Source organism: Anopheles gambiae, chromosome 2 (assembly GCF_943734735.2).
Source record: "Anopheles gambiae chromosome 2, idAnoGambNW_F1_1, whole genome shotgun sequence".
NCBI classification, from domain to species: Eukaryota; Metazoa; Arthropoda; class Insecta; order Diptera; family Culicidae; genus Anopheles; species Anopheles gambiae.
In genome coordinates, this window is record NC_064601.1 from 9945020 (window position 1) to 9964426 (window position 19407).

General features: G+C 55.1%; 1 protein-coding gene across 7 annotated transcripts; it reads left to right on the forward strand.

Annotated features, from left to right (window-relative positions):
* Window positions 1–475: 475 nt before the first annotated feature.
* Window positions 476–18244, forward strand: LOC1281389 (E3 ubiquitin-protein ligase hyd). 7 transcript variants are annotated; one of them, XM_061647159.1, is made up of 18 exons: window positions 476–584; window positions 1769–2512; window positions 3100–3906; window positions 4590–4969; window positions 5055–6237; window positions 6322–9037; window positions 9114–9603; window positions 9729–10207; window positions 10305–10497; window positions 10624–10716; window positions 11552–12747; window positions 12820–13147; window positions 13218–13402; window positions 13752–15385; window positions 15486–15692; window positions 15788–15935; window positions 16019–16249; window positions 16340–18244. In XM_061647159.1, the coding sequence occupies exons 2-18, from the start codon at window positions 2451–2453 to the stop codon at window positions 16550–16552; spliced, it is 10545 nt and encodes a 3514-aa protein (XP_061503143.1). In that variant the 5' UTR covers window positions 476–584; window positions 1769–2450; the 3' UTR covers window positions 16553–18244. The 7 variants fall into 7 exon arrangements, with proteins under 7 accessions (XP_061503143.1, XP_061503139.1, XP_061503142.1 ...); XM_061647155.1 differs by having other exon boundaries at window positions 11552–13147; XM_061647158.1 differs by having other exon boundaries at window positions 9759–10207; window positions 11552–13147.
* Window positions 18245–19407: the final 1163 nt, after the last annotated feature.

Sequence of the window (19407 nt, forward strand, 5' to 3'; positions counted from 1 at the left end):
AGACAAAACCGACGTCCACCGAGTTGACGCCAACTGATTGTCCCGGCGCTCTAGCACCAATCGAACACGACATCGAACATGAAAAATGTATGGGATTTGACATGTTTGTCTTGTTTGTTTGTTTGTGTCTGACAGTGCACCTCCATATGATTATATGGGTTTGTTCGAGTCGATTGTCGTGTTCGATTGGTGCCAGAGCGCAGCCTGTATCGCCTCAAGGGAAAATCAAACCGCAACATTGTATAATCCCTAAATTGTATCGTAGTTTGTAATGAGACACAAAAAAGGTACATCTTTACTCGGTTTTAATCAATTTTTACCAGATTTTCAGATCAGATTTTAATCAACGCTTTTAAAAATAACAGATTTTTTTCAAACACCAAAATTTTTTTTTTAATCTCAGTTGAGCCAACGATGCTTCGTGTAAGCTCAGCTTTAGCGTCGGATCGGAACGAGCTTGTGCTCGGAGCATGCGTTCGGAGCTACGCGTTCCCATCATCATTCGTCCCGTCATCACTACCAAAATTCACACATCGTGCACGGGTTCTGTTCGCAAGAACTGAGTTAGAAAGCGAGGAAAAAAGGTGAAAACGTAGCTAAAATAAGTTCAACTAGCGATCAAACAGTCACAGTCTGTGGAACGCATCACGGCGCATTGAAATTTGGCCCCGAAAATAGGGCAAACCTGCGGATTTGCTTCCTAGCGAGCTGGTGGGTGAGAACAGGTCAGAAGGGTAGGGTGTAGGATGTAGGGAGAGGCAGGGTGTAAGAAGGTGTGTAGAGACACCGGACAGGGCAGATACCGTGTGCTTTCGAGTAAAAGCGATCCTCTGCAGGGAGAGCGATATATTTGAGTAAAGGGACGTTTTACGGGGGGGAAAGAGGCCCATTGCCCTGGGGGCGAAGGGTGGGTTTGCAGAGTCGTTAAGGGGGTACCGGAACCACTGAAAAAGCACCACGGCAGTGTTCTGGCAAAGCAACGCGAGACACAGCAATATTAGTAGTGGTGGTGGTGTGATGATGTATCCGCACGCGCTGCCATCCTGACGGTGATGGCCAACCAATTGATGATGGCGGTGTGGTGAACGTTTTCTCGGAAAAAAGCATTCATTCGGCGGCTCACGGGTGTAACTTCGCCGCTGTTTGGGTAAACGGCGCTCCCGGTTTTAGGTTATTTTCTATGCACGCGGTTACGTTCGCGGCGGGGGAGAGCAGCGGAACGGCTTTATCTCGTTTCCACGGAATTGCAAAGTCACACACCTCGCTCCAAGCCAGACGGATTGGCTTCGACGGAACACCGTCCACACGCCAACCGTGTTGACCGCGTGTGTGTGTGTGTGCGTTCTCCAGAAAAATCTCACTTTACCATCCATCCATTTTAATACAACACATCCATATTTTTCCCATTAAAAAAGTAGTTCCATCAACGTGCGCCAAGTCCAGGGGGAGTGAGCATTAGTTAGGAGAGTAGGCTAAAAAGAGGAAGAAAGTGTCCCCTTACCCGTGGAGGCTTTGATATAGCCGCACCGGAGACTGCCACGGCGATAGGAGTAGGAAAACGTTGGAAAGAAAACGGTTCTTTTTCGGTGGTCGTCGACTCACGAGCCGTGTATGTGTGTGCGCGCGCGAGTGTGTGCGTTCGTTACGCGCGTGTGTGCATGTGTGCGTGTGTGGTCGTAGCATTAGCGGAGGATCGAATGCGAGGGCCGAGATACGTTATAACATTACGACAAAAAAACGAAATAATAATGTAATTTTTGTTTTCTAGTGTGTGAGTGTGAAGCGCAGCACACAGGACGTCAGTGGGACGGCGAGTGTGTGTGCTCGTGTGTCTGCGTGTGTGTGTGTGTGCGTGTTATTGCATGCTCTTCTTCGTGTGTCACTGACATATGCAGCCAGTGCCAACTGTGTGTTGGGAGGAAGAAGAGCACTAGCAGCAGCCGCAGCAGCAGCAGTAGCAGCACCGCAAGCAAGCAAGCAATTCTAAACAGAGAAAAGGTAGTCCAGCAGTGTGTGAAATCGGCGTGTTTCGCATTATTAGTGCGTTTGTACAGTGTGTGTGTGCCCCCGGTGTGGAGAAGAACAGCGAAGCATTTGTTGCCGCGTAGTGTGTGTGTGTGTGCCCGTGTAGCTGTGTAGCACAGCCATTCTAGTTGGTTCAAATCGGTGTGCAGTTGTCACACAGCTTGTGTCTCGCGAGCGCGTGCTGTGTCCCGTTGCACTCCACCCTGCGGACAAGGGGGGGACCGCCGATGAAGCAATCAAACGGCCACGGTGCGGCGCTTTAAAATCGACGACGATTTGTCATCGTGTCCTTCCCTCCTCTCACTCTCGTAAATGAGAACACCACCCAGCAAGCGGCAGTGAGCAGCAGCAGCAAGCGCAGTTGTGACAGCGATTTGAGTAGCCATAGACGGGCCGAACGAACGGCCGCCGGGCGCTGGACCAAGATGTCGACGCTACACTTCGTCGTCCATCCGCTGCCAGGCACAGAGGATCAACTAAACGACAGGTGAATATTCGTTTCGCATCCTATTGGCAGAAACTTAGGTTAGGCGCAAGTTTCAGTAGCATAAAGACCCCCCAACCCCCACCACAAGGGCGAGCGAGAACAGTGCCAAGTCTGCTCATGTCCGCCATTGTGTGTGGTGTACAGGTGGGTACAGGTTTTTTTTTGCGGTTCTGGCTGCTCCTGGCCAGTGTGTGATGTGTTGCATAAAAAGCATAATATGTATTCGATGTGCTTTCATAAATAGTTAGTTTTTTGTTGTTATGTTGTTGTGGTATGCATGGGTGTTGGAAAAGGTATCGGGAGCTGTCAGATGTGCACGACAGCGCCGCCTCGAGTGCGATTGGTGGGATCGTTTCATCTCTGTCTAGCACACGGGGATTTTGGACCGACGACATCGTCCAGCATGCTTTTCGTTTCCCATCATCCCCATGTACCGATCGTGGCGTCATCGTGGGGCGCGGACAGTATGGTTACATTTTCCACCTTTACGGTTTTCAAAACAGACCATCATCCTCGGTCTTACTATAACACCAAAGCCGGCATCTTATTAATAGTGTCTTCGTCCTATTTGCTTGCCTCCGTTTTAGAATACGAGACGTGGCCGATAAAATCAACAAATATGGCGTACAGACGCTACCCGGGCTGCAGTCGCTGAAGGTCCCAGTGAAGCAGATCGTCATCGGGCCGGCACACCTCGGCATCCTGCTCGAGGATGGGCGCGCCTTCCGAGTGGCCTTTTCCATCATACCCGAGCGGTTGGATCTCAGCAAGCAGGACGCCTCGAAGGCCGGCGGAACCGGCGGCGGCGGCGGCGGAGGTGGTGGTGGAGGTGGCGGCGGAGGAGGAGGTGGAGGAGGCGGCGGCGGAGGTGCCGGTGGTGGTGGTAGCGGCGGTGGCGGCGGCAACCAATCGTCCAATCAGTCAAACAACAACTCCAAAAGCACGCCTACCTCGCGGCAGTGCCGGTCGCGCGCGCGCATCATGCGCACGAGCAGCTCGGTACGGGCCGGCAGTGGCTCGCAAGCGTCCGGCTCGCGCAGCACCGGCGTCATCATGGGTGGCGGATCGTCCGGCAGCCGGTCGATCGTGTCCGTGCCGGCACCGTTCGTGCCGGAGGAGCTGGTCGCTCAGGCGCAGGTGGTGCTGCAGGGCAAGAGCCGCAATCTGATCATTCGCGAGCTGCAGCGCACCAATCTGGACGTGAATCTGGCGGTGAACAATCTGCTCTCGCGCGACGACGAGGGCGGCGACGACACGGAGGAGGGCAGCGATAACTATGTGGCCGAGGATTTGATCTCCCTGCTGGACGGTGGCTTCCATCCGGATAACAGCGTCATCATCGACGCGGAAGCGATGTTCACCGACGATGTGTTTGGATTCTCCAACATTCGAAAGTAAGTGCTGTGGGACGTGCGGTGGGAATGTCACCTTTCCTCTGTTTACCGTACCGTAGTTCCGTAGTGTTTGATTTGCGGTTGTAGGTGGATAGCGTATGGGTGGTAGAACACACGATCTAAAATACGCATCTGTACAATCAAAAGGATGCTCTTAGGTTCGGGCGGAGTTGATGTACATTCCTGAAAGCGATTGATATAGGAGTAAATGGGTTGATAATGATTGGTGGAGCATATGGAACATCAGATAAACAGATTTCTAGTTAGTGTATAAAGAGCAACGTTTCTTTTCTGAAATTTGAATTGCTGTCAGCAATTTAAGATCCATGAATTTTTCATTATACAATTATTGATTTGTTCAGAAATTGATTTCTATTATATTTTTATTACAAAAAAAAAAAACCATGACGCTATTCACTAAAGAAGAATCCCTTATATGGAATTGAATTTAGGATGAATTTAACCTAGCAATGGTAGATTTCGTAGACATTTCAATCTTAACCAATTAAGCTTTCGATCAGTAGCTGGCCCATTTGTATATGACCGCTTTTGGAAGAGTATTTTTTGACTGTACATTTTTCAAAAAAAAAAAAACAATGTTAATCTATTTCGGCCCGTTTGGATTCACGACTCTAACATGTATGTACATTTTTCGTCACGATTGTTTCGTTCGCTGAAACTAGTTTGATGTTATACAGCCGTGCCCGTAGTGAACGCAATCAAAACAATTCATCGTCCGCCGGCGGCAGTGGTGGATCGGGCGGAGCGGCCGGCTCGGCCGGTAACAGCAACGACGGCACCCCGTCCGGCAGTCGCTCGGGCGGCGGTACCCAGTCCGGGCCGGGCAGTGGAGCCGGTTCGTCGGCCGTCATTGCGGGCGGTGGCCAGTCCGGTTCGTCCGGCGGTGGCGGCGCCGGCGGTGGACCCTCGGGCGTGTCCGGCGGCTCCGGGCTGAGCAGTGCCGAGCGGGAAGGCTTTGGCCGCTGGCGCGACCGGCAGTACTTTGGACCGCGCCGTTGGTTCCAGGGCGGAAGAGAGGACGTGTGGGAAAAGGAAGCGGGTGGTAAGTCCAATGTGCATAATGTGTTGATTTTACCCCAGCGAGTTGGAAAATTTGCTCACGCAGAGTTTATTTGTTGTTGTTTCAGATTCCAAAAAGAAGGACTACTCGTCCGGCTACCCGCTGTGGGTGTCGGATGAGATGGAACCGTGGCCGGAGAAGGAGCACCCGGTGCGCTTCACCGAGATTGCTTCCCTGTACTCCGAGTTTATCGGCGTGACGGCGCGGGGCGAGCTGCACCAGTGGCGGTGGGCCGATGCCGAACCGTACCGCAGCAGTGACGCCGCGAGCGTGCACCATCCGAAGACGATACCGCTGAACTTGCTGTACGAAAAGGTGACGCACATATCGGCCACCCTGATTCGGTGCTCGGTGGCGACCGAGAGCGGCCGCATCGCGACCTGGATGGACGAGCTGCTCGGGTACGCGGGCAACAAGCTGGAGCACGTGGCCACCAACTATCCCGAGTTCGCGCTCGACCGAATAGTGTCGCTGCACACCTGCACCCTGTACACGGTGGCGCGCACCGAGAGCGGCGAGCTGTTCTGGTGGGGCGTGCTGCCCTTCGGCCAGCGCAAGCGCCTGTGGGACAAGTACCAGGCGAAGGCGAAGAAGCCGATCCGGCCGAGCGTGAACGCGCCGGAGGTGACCGTGGGCGCGCAGGTGTGCATGAAAAGCTGCCCGATGTACCAGCACGGTGCGATCGGGTTCACCATCTCGAACGGTGTGCCGAAGGTGGGCCAGCTGATGAACGCGGCCTGGGATTTGACCAAGGTGTGCCGGTTCAAGCTGCTCTCGATGTCGACGCTATCGCAGCAGCTCGCCGCCAGCACGCAGGGCGGAAGCACGGGCAGTGGTTCCGGCAGTGGTGGTGGTGGCGGTGGGCTCGGTTCAAGCTCCACGCCGGGCAGCTGTGGCATTGCCGGCTCGTTGGGCTCCGGTTCGAATGCGGGTGGAACTGGATCGCAGAATGCGTCCGCCGGTGTGGCCGGAGGATTAGGTGGACTGTTCGAAAAGGACTCCAAGGGTGGAGGTGGTGCTGGTGGGGCGAGTGGTAGCTCCTCCGGGTCCGCGGGCGTTTCGTCCTCGAAACAGGGGGCCGGCAACAACAAGGAGTCGGCCGATCGGATCGACATGCCGCCGCCACCGTCGCCGGCTTCTAGCACGTGCAGCGACACCGGCAGCGTCACCAATTCCCACAAACGTCCCAAGCGCATGACGCTGAAGGAAGAGCCCGATCCGAAGAAGGACGAAGAGCAATGGTTGCTGAAGTAAGTGCGAAGGGGGGAGGGGAGGAGTGGGTGGTTGCGGCGGTGATAATTAACACGTTCCTTTTTTCGCTTCCTCGCTTTTAGGGACGTCATTTTCGTCGAAGACGTACGCTCCGTTCCGATTGGCCGCGTGCTGAAGGTGGACGGTGACTATGCGGCGGTAAAGTTTCCGCCCCCGCCCGGCGCGTCGACCAGCAGCAGCAGCGGCAGCAACAGCAAGGACAAGTTTGACGACATCGAGGCGTGGCAGGACTGTCGCCTGCTGCGCAAGGACGACCTGCAGGTGATCAAATCGGCCGCGACGCCGCGCGTCCCGGACTGCTTTCAGAAGATACCGCGCCGCATCGTGCTCAATCCGAGCGCCGCCGCGTCGAGCGGCGGCAGCGATGCGGCAGCCGGCGGCGGCGGCGGCACCTCCCAGCTGCTTACGATCGCGGTCGATCCGAAGGGCATCCACGGCATCATGAAGACGGCCAACAACCGGCTGCACTACTCGCTGTTCAACCTGAACACGGGCCGGCAGGAGCAGGACAGTGCGTTCCCCACGGACATTGGCTCGTTTCTCGGCGCCTCGATGCAGGACGTGTCGCTGACCTGTGCCGGCGACAGCTCGGACAGCGTGCTGCTGCTGCGCGACGGCAACAACACGATCTACCCGATGGCGAAGGATTGCATGGACGCGATACGGGACCCGAGCTGGCTGGACCTGCCGCCGATCAAGTGCATTGCGGCCGCCTCGCTCACGCTACCCTCCGTGGGCGTCAATCTGAAGTCGCAGGTGGCGCTGGTGGTGCTCGCACCGGAGCAGCAGCTGCTCATGGCGAAGATACTGCGCTGCGACATCGAGGGCGTCCGGCAGCTGCTCGCGCACATTGCGGCCGACGGGCCGGACCAGATGCGTGGCACGCTCGCAGCGATACTGGCCGAGCACACGGACGGCAATCGGAACATTATCCACGCCTGCATCAGCATGTGCTCGCCGACGTCGAACCGGGAGCCCGAGTTTGCCGCCAGCGGCTCGAACGGCAACGGCGGCGGGGGATCGTCGAACGGTGGAGGCTCCGCGGCCGGAGGCAACAACAGCGGGCTGGAGTCGATCAACGTCATAACCAACACGATGATTGGCAATCGGCCAGTTAGCATCAGGGAAATTATGCGTCGCAACGTCAGCAACCGGGAGCTGGAAAGCAGCTCCAGTGGTGGTGGTGGTGGTGGCGGCGCCGGTGCGATCGTGTCGAACAACGTGCAAGGTGGGGGGTTGGCCGTGCCCGGTGCGGCTGGCAGTGGCGACGATCAGCAGCCGGTGATCGGTGGAAACTCGATGCCGGTCGTTTACTGGCCGCCGGAGTACGACCCAGCCAGCGGGGACGAGGACAGTCTCGGCGGGCTGAACAACGCTATGGGCAGCCAGCAGCAGCAGCAGGCAGGTGGAGCCGCTGGTGGCAGCCAGCAGGCGGCCGCACTGTACACCGCGCAGAAATCGCTAGCCGCCATACCGGAAGCGTACGTGTCGGACGCGAACGAGCGGCGCCAGAATGCGCAGCTCGTGCTGCAGCTGCTGTGCGAGAGTCCGGTGCTGCAGCCGCACCTGCGCGCCCTCCTCAGCGCGAAGGATGCCCAGGGCCAGACGCCGTTCATGCTGGCGGTTACGTGCCGGGCGTACCAGGCCGGCCTGACCGTGTTCAAGGCGGTGCAGAAGATCGCCAACGGCGACGATGCCGTGCGCGACTCGATGATATTCCCGCCCGGCTCCTCGCCGGACCAGTCGCCGCTCGGGATACTGTGCTGCAACGATACGTGCTCGTTCACCTGGACCGGTGCGGACCACATCAATCAGGACATCTTCGAGTGTCGCACCTGCGGCCTGACCGGGTCGCTCTGCTGCTGCACCGAGTGCGCCAAGGTGTGCCACAAGGGTCACGACTGCAAGCTGAAGCGAACGTCGCCGACCGCGTACTGCGACTGCTGGGAAAAGTGCAAGTGCAAGGCGCTGATCGCGGGCAACCAGGCGAAGCGGCACGATCTGCTGTGCAAGATGGCGACCGAGACGGATCTGGTGACGCGGTTCAATTCGCGCGGCGAGTCGATCCTGCTGTTTCTCATCCAGACCGTCGGCCGGCAGATGGTGGAGCAGCGCCAGTACCGGGCGACGTCGCGCGTCCGCTCGACCTCGTCGGGCAATGCGCGCAAAACGCCCAACCTCGAGCCGGACAACGAAATGCCGGAGCACAATCTGGAGCCGCCGCGGTTCGCCCGCAAAGCGCTGGACCGGCTGCTCAACGACTGGCCGGCGGTGCGGGCAATGATCATGACGGGCGCGGAGAACGAGAAACCGATCGTACCGAACGCGAACCAGCAACCGTTCTACGACGACGACAACCAGCAGGTGTATCTGCAGTCGCAGAGCGGCACCTCGCTGCTGGACAAGTTCACGCACAGCCTGATCGTGCGGTGCAGCAGCGATCCGCTGGAAAAGCTGCTGATGACGCTGGTGCACGAGCTGCAGAACGAGTCCATCCCGGGGCGGGCCGAGGAGGCCCAGAAGGTGGCACGCCGGTTCGTGCGGTCGGTGGCGCGCGTGTACGTCATCTTCAGCATCGAGCGGTTCCAGAACCCGGAGAAACAACGCAATTCGACCACCCAGACCAAGCATCTGCAGGCGTACCGGCGCGTGTTTACGGCGCTGTTCAAGTTTGCCATCGAGGAGCTGGTAGAGATAGCGGACGCGCTCATAACGCCGGTGCGGCTCGGTGTGGTGAAGCCCATTGCGCCGTTCAATCTGTCCTCTAACAATATCGACGTAAGTGAATGCCCACCAACAAATGCCCCCACCATGTGTGTTTCGTAATAAAACCGTTACCTTGCTTTCTTTCCAGAGCACCGACGAGCTGTTCTCGGTGGAACCGTTGGCACCGCCAACAAATCGCGCCAATGCGGGCGGAATTGCACAAATTGCCAACACGACCGCTAGTGTGCACCTGGGCGTCGATCCGCTCGATAGCGAACGCTCGTCGTCCGGGTTCATTTCGCGCATCAACATTCGGCTGGGCGACATCGAGGATAATAACGATGCGGACGCACTGGTGCAGGACGATGGGGAAACGTCCGAGCAGGAAGACATGGCCGAGCGGGAGCAACCGCCGCCAAGGCGCTCGTCCTCGCTGCGCCCGGTCGCGAGTGCCGCCTCGATGAATGCCGAGGATGAGTCGCAGGATCTGCTGCGAAGCGAGGAAAACGCGCAGGGCGAGAGCGACAACGAGTTCAACTTCCACGAGCCGGAAACCGATTCCGATTCGGACGACAACCAGAGCACGCAGGACGCGCAGCGGAGCGTTCAAACCGGCGCGACGGCCGGCTCGGATACAGGTGAAGATTTAGTAGTTTACTTGCTTAGCTCTGCTTGCTGCTGACGCTTTCCCCGGGGACATGCGCTGGCAGGGGAGGGGGAGATTGTGGTTTGGTTGGTGTTTAAATGGTTCCACAACTTGCAGGGCTTAACTCACTGCTGTTCGACAACGAAGACGATTCCGGCGACTCGACCCAGCCGGACGACGAAGGTTCGGAGGACGGCGAAAGCGACGACCAGTCGACGGTGGACTTCAACCTGAACGACGATCAGCTCGAGCGGCGCCAAACGCCGGGCGGCAACCAGCGCAACAATCTCGCCCCACAGTCGATGCAGTGGGCCATACGGAGCCGCGAAACGACTGCCCCGGAGCGGGTGCGCCTGACCACCGGCAGCTCCAACATGGTGTTCATCGATCCGAGCTCGCTGCGCCGGTCGACGGCGGCCGTCACGACCGCGCAGCAGCAGGAATCGCCCACCATGACCACGACGGCCAGCGCCCTGGCCCGTGCGTTCGGCATCATACTGCGCCAAATTTCCGACCTGATCGGCATGCTGCCGACCAGCATTACCGGCTCGGCGTCCGTACTGGACGTGACCCACCAGGACGCGGTGCAGCTACAGGTAAGGGATTGTATTGGTTAGTTGGGTGTTTGCGAAAATTAGATGAAATTAACGCGATATTGGAACTTTTGATTTCCGTTTCCGTACGTTTGCCTAGATGTATGTTGAGAAGCGGTTGAAGCTGACGTGGGAGTGGATACTGACCGTAATGGAAGCAACCGAGGCACAGTTGCGCTTCGGTGCGTCGTTGACTGATTCCACCGACCCCTCGCATCCGCTACATCCGCTCAACATTCCGACCTCGTCGAGCACTAGTGATGCAGCTCCTTCCGCTCTGATCGGTGTCACCGGTAAGTAGATATTGTCGTTCATAATATATGTTCGTCAAATATTTAGAAATGAAGAATTTAAAAATATTTTAGCCACAGGGACAGGTTTAAGCAATGTGTACCAATCGTTACTTTCATTATTTCCAGCAGGCAGAAGCAGAGCCACAATTAGCACGTTGGGCACAGCGACCACAGCGCGCAGCCTAGGATTTGCCGATAATGATCGCAGCGCGCGAGAAGGTACGTTGTGCATTACAGGGTTTTCCAAGTCACTTTCGAATGTAAACATTGTTATTCGCCGCATGTAAGATGTTAATCCACTTCGATCTGACATTTCATTTTCATCACAATAATTTTCAATTTCTTCAGCATGATTTTCAACACGACACAAGCTGGACAGCGCGAGCTCAAGTGTATGACAGTTCTTTGTGATGTGTTGAAAATCATGTGTTAACATCGAAATTTCATTTTGAACTAAATAAACTATTTGACAGTTGTTGAAAATCATCTTGGATGCGGTGAAAAACAATGTTTACATTAGAAACTGCCTCCGAAAACCCTGTAAAGATGTTACAGAGTTTTCCAAGTCAGTTTCGAATGTAAACATTGTTATTTGCCGCGTGCCAAGACGTTAATCCACATCGATCTGACATTTCATTTTCATTGTAATAATTTTTAATTTCTTCAGCATGATTTTCAACAGGACTCAAGCTGGATTGAGTTTGACAGTTCTTTGTGGTTTGTTGAAAATCATGTGTTGAAACTGAGATTTGATTTTGAAACAAATTTGACAGCTGTTGTAAAACATCTTGTGGATGCGATGAATAACAATGTTTACATTAGAAACTGACTTCGAAAGCCCTGTAAAAAACTCTGTTAGGACACTGCCAATAATATTACTCGCTACTGACTTAGTTTGGCTCCTCTTGTTTTAAAAAGTATTATTTACTATAATTACTACAATTCAAAACACATCTCTCCTGTTGCCGGTGTGTGGTGGTACACCCTGCACACGAAAGCGTTTTTGTTAACTCATTTCTTACCCTGTGCGCTTCTTCCCGTCTCCTTCCCACAGGTGGTTCCTCGATGACGGCAGATTCGGAAGCTAGCCGACGCGACTTCCTCACCTACTGCCTTTCGCTGATGCGGGCGCACAACTCGGAGCATCGCGACTCCCTTCCCGTGCTGGACGTGACCGCCCTGCGGCACGTGGCGTACGTGCTCGATGCAATTCTGTTCTACATGCGCGCCACTAACGACTGCGACCTGGACCGCACCACCACCGGCTCGAACGTGTGGGACGATCAGGACGAGAACGAGAACGAAGAGGCGGAAGAGGACATTACCAACTCGATCGTGATGGACAGCGACTCGGTCGACGAGGACGTGCTGAGCCGCCCGTCGCTCGGCCGCCGGCACTCCTTCTTCCAGCGGTCGGATTCAACGCTCTGTCTCGGCTGCCCGGCACCGGATCCGTTCAACACGCCGCTTACCGAAGCACTGCCTTTAGCGGACCAGCCGCACCGGCTGCAGCCGACCGCCAAGCGCGAGGATCTGTTCGGCATGCCCAAGTGGCCGATTACGCTGGCACCTGGCGGCAGTGGCACGCCGAATCCGAACACCGCTTGCTCGTCGGAGGGGGGTGCTTGTTCTGCGACCAACCTGGAGCTGCCCCCCGTTCGGTTGAGCCTGTCGTCCTCGATTCGGCATGAAATGAGCAGCAGCAGCAGCGGTAGTGGTGCTGCAGCGGCATCGGCGACAGCCACAGGAATCGTGATCGATCCAACGGAAGCACTGTACTCCGACGCGCAGCAGCAGCAGCAGCAGCAGCAGAACCAGCCATCAACAACCGGGCAGGAAAGCAGCGTAGCGTTCATAAGCGGTGGCATCACACAATCCTCCTCACCACCGAACACGGACTCTCGTGTAAGGGTAGAAATTTCTCTTCCCGTAGGAATCTTCCAAGCTGCTGCGAGCGGTTCGGCGACGGTTGGCAATGGATCTTCCAACAAGCAGCAGGAAATGGACGCCAGTGGCAGTGGCCCAGCAGCAGCAGCAGCAGCGAAAAGCGGCGGCGGTGAAACCCATTCACCGAAGCCGCCTCCACCGCCGCCCCCACCAAGCGGTGGCAGCAGCAGCTCCGGGGCGGGCGGTAGTAGTGCCGCCGCCTCGTCCTCCGCCGCCTCCTTCTCCGAGGTCTACTACAAAAAGAGCCGGCTGTTCTATCTGAAGAGCAACAACAAGTACAGCGAAGAGTCCGACGTCGATGAAGTGAGTATCAGCTCGGATGAGCCGCAGGACTTGTCGCAATCGTCGATTAAAATCGATGTCGATACGGATCAGGATCACGATGAGCTGTCGGAGTCGGATTCGGAGGATTCGCGCCAGCACTCGTCGACGTCGACGGCCAAGCGCCAGAAGCTGGACGACGGCGGCAGCGATGCGGGCGGTGGCGGCGACGAAGCAACTGCCGCACTGTCGATGTCGCTTCAGCAGCAGCAGCAGCAGGGAAGCGAGCAGCATCAGCAGCAGCAGACCCCTCAGCAGCAGCAGCAGCAGCAGCAAGAATCCGCGTCTGCGATTCGGCCCCCAATAATAGTCACGCGTAGAAAGGTGGCAACGACGGCCGCTGGCGGATCGGCATCACTGGATGGGTCCTCGGTTGTTCTAGGTAAGGAGTGTCATACTCTCCCACCGATAATGCTCGATATTAAAATGGAATCGTTCGTTTTGCCACACAGGACAAGGATCCGGCGCTGCGGATGTAGCGATGCCTGGCGAGCAGCAAATCGTAGCGGTTGCTGCGTCTTCCTCCTCCTCGGGACCGTCTGTTTCGTTCGCCAATCCGCTGGTAACGATCGGGAATGCACCTGCTGGAACGTCCCCCGGTAAAAGCGTTATTGTGCGAGCGGGACCATCATCCACGGTAAGTCAATTAGGGCATTATTAGGTGTGGGGGGGATGCTTTTACAGCAACAGTTTTGAGCACTCACAGATAACGAAGGAAGCTTGTGCGAAGTTGTGGCTTTCCTTTCACCTATTGCTCATAGATGGTGGCGTTTGCTTTGCATCTCGCCACGCTTTCTGATGACCTTTAGTGGGTAAGAGTTTGTTTACCTAGAGGACAGATACGGAGCGTACATTCCTATTCCCGAAATTCCACTCTGTCCAACAGCGTTGAATAGGCACGTGTGCAATGTGCCGATGCCCTTACAGCGATGTTTCTTTTTGCTAACGTCTTTTTCTCCATTCCTCCCCCTCCCTTTCCTCCACAGGTGTTTGCCGCGGGCACTATCGGTGGCAGCGGCAGCAGCAGCAACTCGGTCGACCTGATACAATCGGCCGAAGCGATGGACATACAGGAGATATCCGCCCACGTGACGGTCGAAACGACGCCGAACGTGTTGCCGGCCGCACTGCAGCCGGAGATGCCGCCACGCGGCATCTATCTGCGCGGCTCGTCCGCCATGTCCTCCTCGATCCTGTCCGACATACTGCTGGGCCGGTGGCGCCTGTCGCTGATACTGTTTGCGCGCGTCTTCCTCGAAGACGTCGGCGTTGAGCCGGGCAGCGTCATCTACGAGCTGAACGGGTTCCCCGTGAAGGAGACCAAATTTCGGCGCTACATGGAGAAGCTGCGCTGCACCACGCAGAAAGACCTGACGCTGCTGAAGATGGAGCGCAACCGGGCGGCCCTGCTGACGCAGACGTTCAAGGAGCTGAACGGGCTGTACAACAACCGGCGCGTCCAGCAGCCGCTCGTGTTTAACCGGGTGAAGGTAACGTTCAAGGACGAGCCGGGCGAGGGTTCCGGCGTGGCGCGCAGCTTCTACACCGCCATCGCCGAGGCGCTGCTCGCGAACGAAAAGCTGCCCCCGCTCGATGCGGCCCAAACGCCGAGCAAGTACGGGGCCGGTCCGTTCAACAGCATGCTGCGGCACCGTGGCAGTGGTGGTGGCGGCAGTGGCGGCAGTGCTGGCTCCTCAAACGCCGGTGCAGGCGTTGGGGGTGGAGTGGTCGGTGGCAGTAGCAGCATACAGCAGGGAAGTGGCGCCGGTGGAAGCAGCAGCTCGCGCCGTGGCCTTTCCAGCAAGCAGCCGCTGTGGCGCCCGAACCGTGAATCTCGCAAAACGCTCAACTACGACGCCCGCCCGTTCCGGCCGGGCAATGAACAGGGTGCGGCCGGTGGCGGCGGTTCATCGGGAGCTGGCAGCGGTGGTGGGGGTGCCAGCCCTCCCACCCTGCTGAACGTGGGCGACATCTTTTCGGTCCAGCAGCAGCAGCTGGGCGAGCGGCTCTATCCAAAGGTACAACAGCAGCATCCGAACAATGCGGCCAAGATTACGGGCATGCTGCTGGAGCTGCCACCAACGCAGGTGCTGCATCTGCTCGCCTCGGACGAGAATCTGCGCCAGCGCATCGGGGAGGCGGTCGAGATAATCGTGCAGCGCCAGCGGCTGGAAATGGACAACCTTTCCAACGGTGGCGCCAGCGGTCAGTCGGCATCGACGGCGGCGGCAGCAGCAGGCACTGGCGGAGCAGCAGCGCAAGGAGTTTCGTCCTCGCTCGGTGGGTCCGTTTCGCTGGCGGGCAGCGGCAGTAGCGCCAGTGGATCATCCGGCACTTCCGGTGCCGCCGGCACCACGGGTGATCAAGGTGGTGTAGCGGGCAGTGGTGGTGGCGTTACCGGTAGCAACAGCAGCAGCAGTGGCGGCGGCTACGGCAGCATGGCAGGACAAGGCGGCGGCAGCACGCCGGCGCTGGCGAAAAAGTGTACCCCGGTGTTGCTGCTGGAGGATTGCCAGATGGACGCGCCGCTGTTCTACACGCCCGGCAAGCGCGGCTTCTACAGTCCCCGGCAGGGCTATCCTTCCAGCGAACGGATGAATGCGTTCCGCAATGTGGGCAGGTGGGTGTTGCGCTGTTTTTTTGTTGCCCCTTTGGTCACCGTGTTTTTATATGGCATGCCATTAACATCCTTTCTTCCCTTCTTCCGTTTTACGGCACAGATTGATTGGGCTGTGCTTGCTGCAGAACGAACTATTTCCGCTGTTCCTGCAACGGCACGTACTGAAGTTCATTCTCGGCCGGCAGATCCGCTTCCACGATCTGGCCTTCTTCGATCCGGTGGTGTACGAGTCGTTGCGCCAGCTGATCAAAGATTCGCAAACCAAAACAGGCATCAGCATACTGCAGAGCCTTGAAATCAACTTTGTGTAAGTGTTTGTTCGCTGCTGCGCTTGTGTACGGTGATTATCCTGTGCTTTACAACGTACCATTTTCCTCCCCTCTCCCCCCATACAACATACAGGATTGACCTCATGGTGGAGGAAGGTTCCGGAACGGTCGAACTGGTACCGGGCGGACGCGATATTCAGGTGAACGAAAACAACGTGTACGACTATGTGCGCAAGTACGCGGAGTATCGGATGATAAAGACGCAAGAAAAGGCATTGGAAGTAAGTGCCCGCTTTGCCCCCATCCTATCAAAGGTTGCCAATATGACTATAACTCCATTTTGGGTATCCTTCGTCGTTTGCAGGCTATTCGCTCCGGCGTGTTTGACGTGCTGCCCGATACTGCGCTCGATCAGCTGACTGCCGAAGATTTGCGACTGCTGCTGAACGGTGTCGGCGACATACACGTGGCGACCCTCATCTCCTACACCGCGTTCAACGACGAATCGAACGAGCCGAGCGAGAAGCTCACCAAATTCAAGCGCTGGCTCTGGAACGTGGTCGAAAAGATGAGCAATCTGGAGCGGCAGGATTTGGTACGTTGCCTGCTGCCTGTTTACCGGTTGTAATGCGCAACACAATAATGTAAAATTTCATTCCCCCCCCCCCCCCCCTTCCGTGTATAGGTGTATTTCTGGACCGGTTCACCGGCGCTGCCCGCCTCGGAGGAAGGATTCCAGCCGATGCCATCGGTGACCATCCGCCCGGCGGACGATTCGCACCTGCCGACGGCCAACACCTGCATCTCCCGGCTGTACATACCGCTCTACTCCAGCAAAGCGGTCCTGCGGCACAAGCTCCTGCTAGCGATCAAGACAAAGAACTTTGGATTCGTGTAAGAAGAAGCGTGTCGATTAGTAGAAGATAGGGGGGAAGGGGAGCATGTAAGTAACAACAATGAGAGATGCAGACAGGCAACACAAAACAAGCAAATCCTTGGTCGTGAAGTGCGCGAGAGAGCGAGATAAACAAAAATACGCTGACAAAAAAGTAGTACACACACACACACTATCATCATAGTTAAAACAAAAGTGGAAGAAAGCGCGTTTCCTTACATTTATGATGCATGCATGATGCCTTTGAACACACACACACTCTATCTCTTTCTTGGAACCGGATAAGCTCTCGGAGGAAAGGGAGCAGGCCCCCGGGCGCAATGATGATTGGCAGAATTGGGGACGGGGCACCTTGTGCCCGGTAGTTCTTTCGGTGGTTATTAACTAGTGTGCTAGTTTCCTTATTTTTTTCTGATATACACACAAACAAGTTTGCTTATCGGTTTAGAATTGTTTTCCGTTTATTTTGTGTTATTCTTTTCTGAAAGTTACATCTGCAAATGTAGTAGTAGTAGTAGTGGTAGCAGTAGTGTGTAGTAGTATGTAATAGCAGCAACAGCAGCAGCAGCAGCAGCAGGCAGTAGTTGTAAGGACAATATGAAAGGGGAGAGAGAAAACACAACGATTGCTCATCCAGGTATATAAAGGCTCCCGGCGGCAAACTACCACCACCAACAAAGAAACCTTTGGCAACGCAAAACAAAATTTAGGACAAAGTAGGCTTAATTTTTTTGCGTATTATTTAGGGTGATACTAGCATAACACAGAGAGAGTGGTGTGTGTGTGTGGAGTTTTTGTCCAATGAGAATGGCTTGGGAAAATAAACACAAACACATACACAAAGTCCACAGTAGCCGCCACGCAAACACACCACCACGGTTATGATTCCCCCCCCCCCCTTTGTGCTGTTTTAATCATTACGCAAACGTCGGTTTTAGGTGTAAGCGGAGGGCGGCGGCCAGTACGTGATTGAATGAATTTAATATTGGAATTGGTCATACGACAGAGTGGTGGGCAGAGCGCCGCAAACACTACTGCGTGTGTGTGTGTTATTAGCACACGCGAGCAGAACGACTTGTTTGGTGGTACTGGTAGAGGAAGTGTAGAGTGTTCTTACGCTTTAAAGTCCTTTCTTGGTGTACCTTTGCCTCTCAATTCGTCGTGACACAAGCGGAGAACTGCAACGAAGGTGTGGCGTGTTGTGTACTTTATTTCATCCATCTACTCCCAAACAAGTGAATTGTGACATCGAGAGAGATCGGACAGAGCAGCGAGAGACAGGGAAGTAGTTAGGATACCCACAGCTAAGATACAACCATTAGCAGCAGAGAGACATGCAGGGAAAGAGTGCGCGCGTGAAGATGCAAAGGAGGATTAGGGATGATATAATGCCTATCCAATTGAGGGAACCAGTACAGTGCAGTAGTGTGCGTACGCGCGTTCCCTCGGCAACACACAGACACAAACAAACAAACAAAAGCATGCAAATATTATAACAAATTCGCTATCTTTGAATATAGACCCTATATTTATAATCGTATATAATATAGACAACAGCGCTCGCGTGTGTGTAAAAGGAAGGTTGGAGAAGGGGGAGGGAGGGAGATAGTGTGTCATCGTGCGGCTGGTTGGCAGAAGCACTATACCCGAGCACAAGATGAACGAGAAATCGCAATAAATAATAGGTTGAATCTATTCGATGGTACGGAAAGGCGTGTGTTGTATTCCGAACTTCACAGTGGACGACAATATGCAAAGCATCAAAAAGTAAGTGATGATGATGGTGGTGTTGTAAGCGCCTGCAGCAGCAGTACGCTCGTCTCGTCTCGTGTACGCGTGATATAATAGTAGTAACCACTGGAAGGGAGAAAGGGGAGGGCCCTGAACAGAAACGTGTGTCGTCCCCCCTACCTGTAGATAGCAAAGCAAGCGCGCCCGTGTTTAAGTATGATCGTAGTAGACACAGCCAATTAACAGTTTTGTGTGTGTGCATCGTGTAGAAGAAGAAGAAAGGACACGTTTTTTCGCGACAAATTCCGAAATAGAAACAGAACAGAATTGTATTTGCTTTTAGGCAGCAAAAGGTATGTTACAGGGTTTTCCCCAGGGGTTATCATAGTTGTGGGACACTTCCTTGACTTTTGCTTACGGGAAGTGAGCTTTAATGATGGAAATTGGAATCTATGGCATCCCATGTGGCAGGATTCTTGTAAATTCCTATTGGATTTGTTCCACAAGGGTGCTGTAGAGTCCAATTCCCATTACATTTGGTTCATTTCCGGTAAGAAAGAGTCAATAAAGTGTCCCACAGCTATGAGAACTCCTGGAAAACCCTGCATTGACGCATTTTTACGAAACACCTGCCCGCTTCTGTACACTGATCGTCATCTGCCATTAAACCTGTGCGGTAGTTTTGGGGTTTTAGCTACATTATGCCTATTTTTTTCTAACATGCATTTCGCAACGCAATGCATGAAATAAGCTGTGCAAAAGGGGGGGGGGGGGGGGGGGGGGGAGGGAATATGTGTTTGCGTTAACTGTGAAGGTAGTAGTAGTAGTAGTAATAAGGCTAACGGTGTGATGGTCCAGGCCTGAAAGATCCCCATGCTCTATTCATCAACGACGGAAGACGGGACGGGCCTCTCCTTCGCCGTGCAACAGGAGCGAGTTACTAAGTAAGCGATGGATTCTTGGCAGAAGTTTTGCCATCGTCACACACACACACTTCGATAGCTAATCGGTGGGCTTGAGACGGCTATATGAAAATTATCAATTTTATGGAATATATATATACAATCGTGTGTGCACACAACATTTGTGTGTTTTTTTGTGTATGTTGCGTTAGCCCCAGCGAAGAG

Excerpts from the sequence above, each read along its gene's own strand:
- LOC1281389 (XM_061647155.1), top strand. The coding sequence starts at position 2,451 with ATGTCGACGCTACACTTCGTCGTCCATCCGCTGCCAGGCACAGAGGAT. Across the intron at positions 6,238-6,321 it reads GAAGAGCAATGGTTGCTGAA|GGACGTCATTTTCGTCGAAG; the intron begins GTAAGTGCGAAG and ends CCTCGCTTTTAG. Across the intron at positions 9,038-9,113 it reads TGTCCTCTAACAATATCGAC|AGCACCGACGAGCTGTTCTC; the intron begins GTAAGTGAATGC and ends CTTTCTTTCCAG.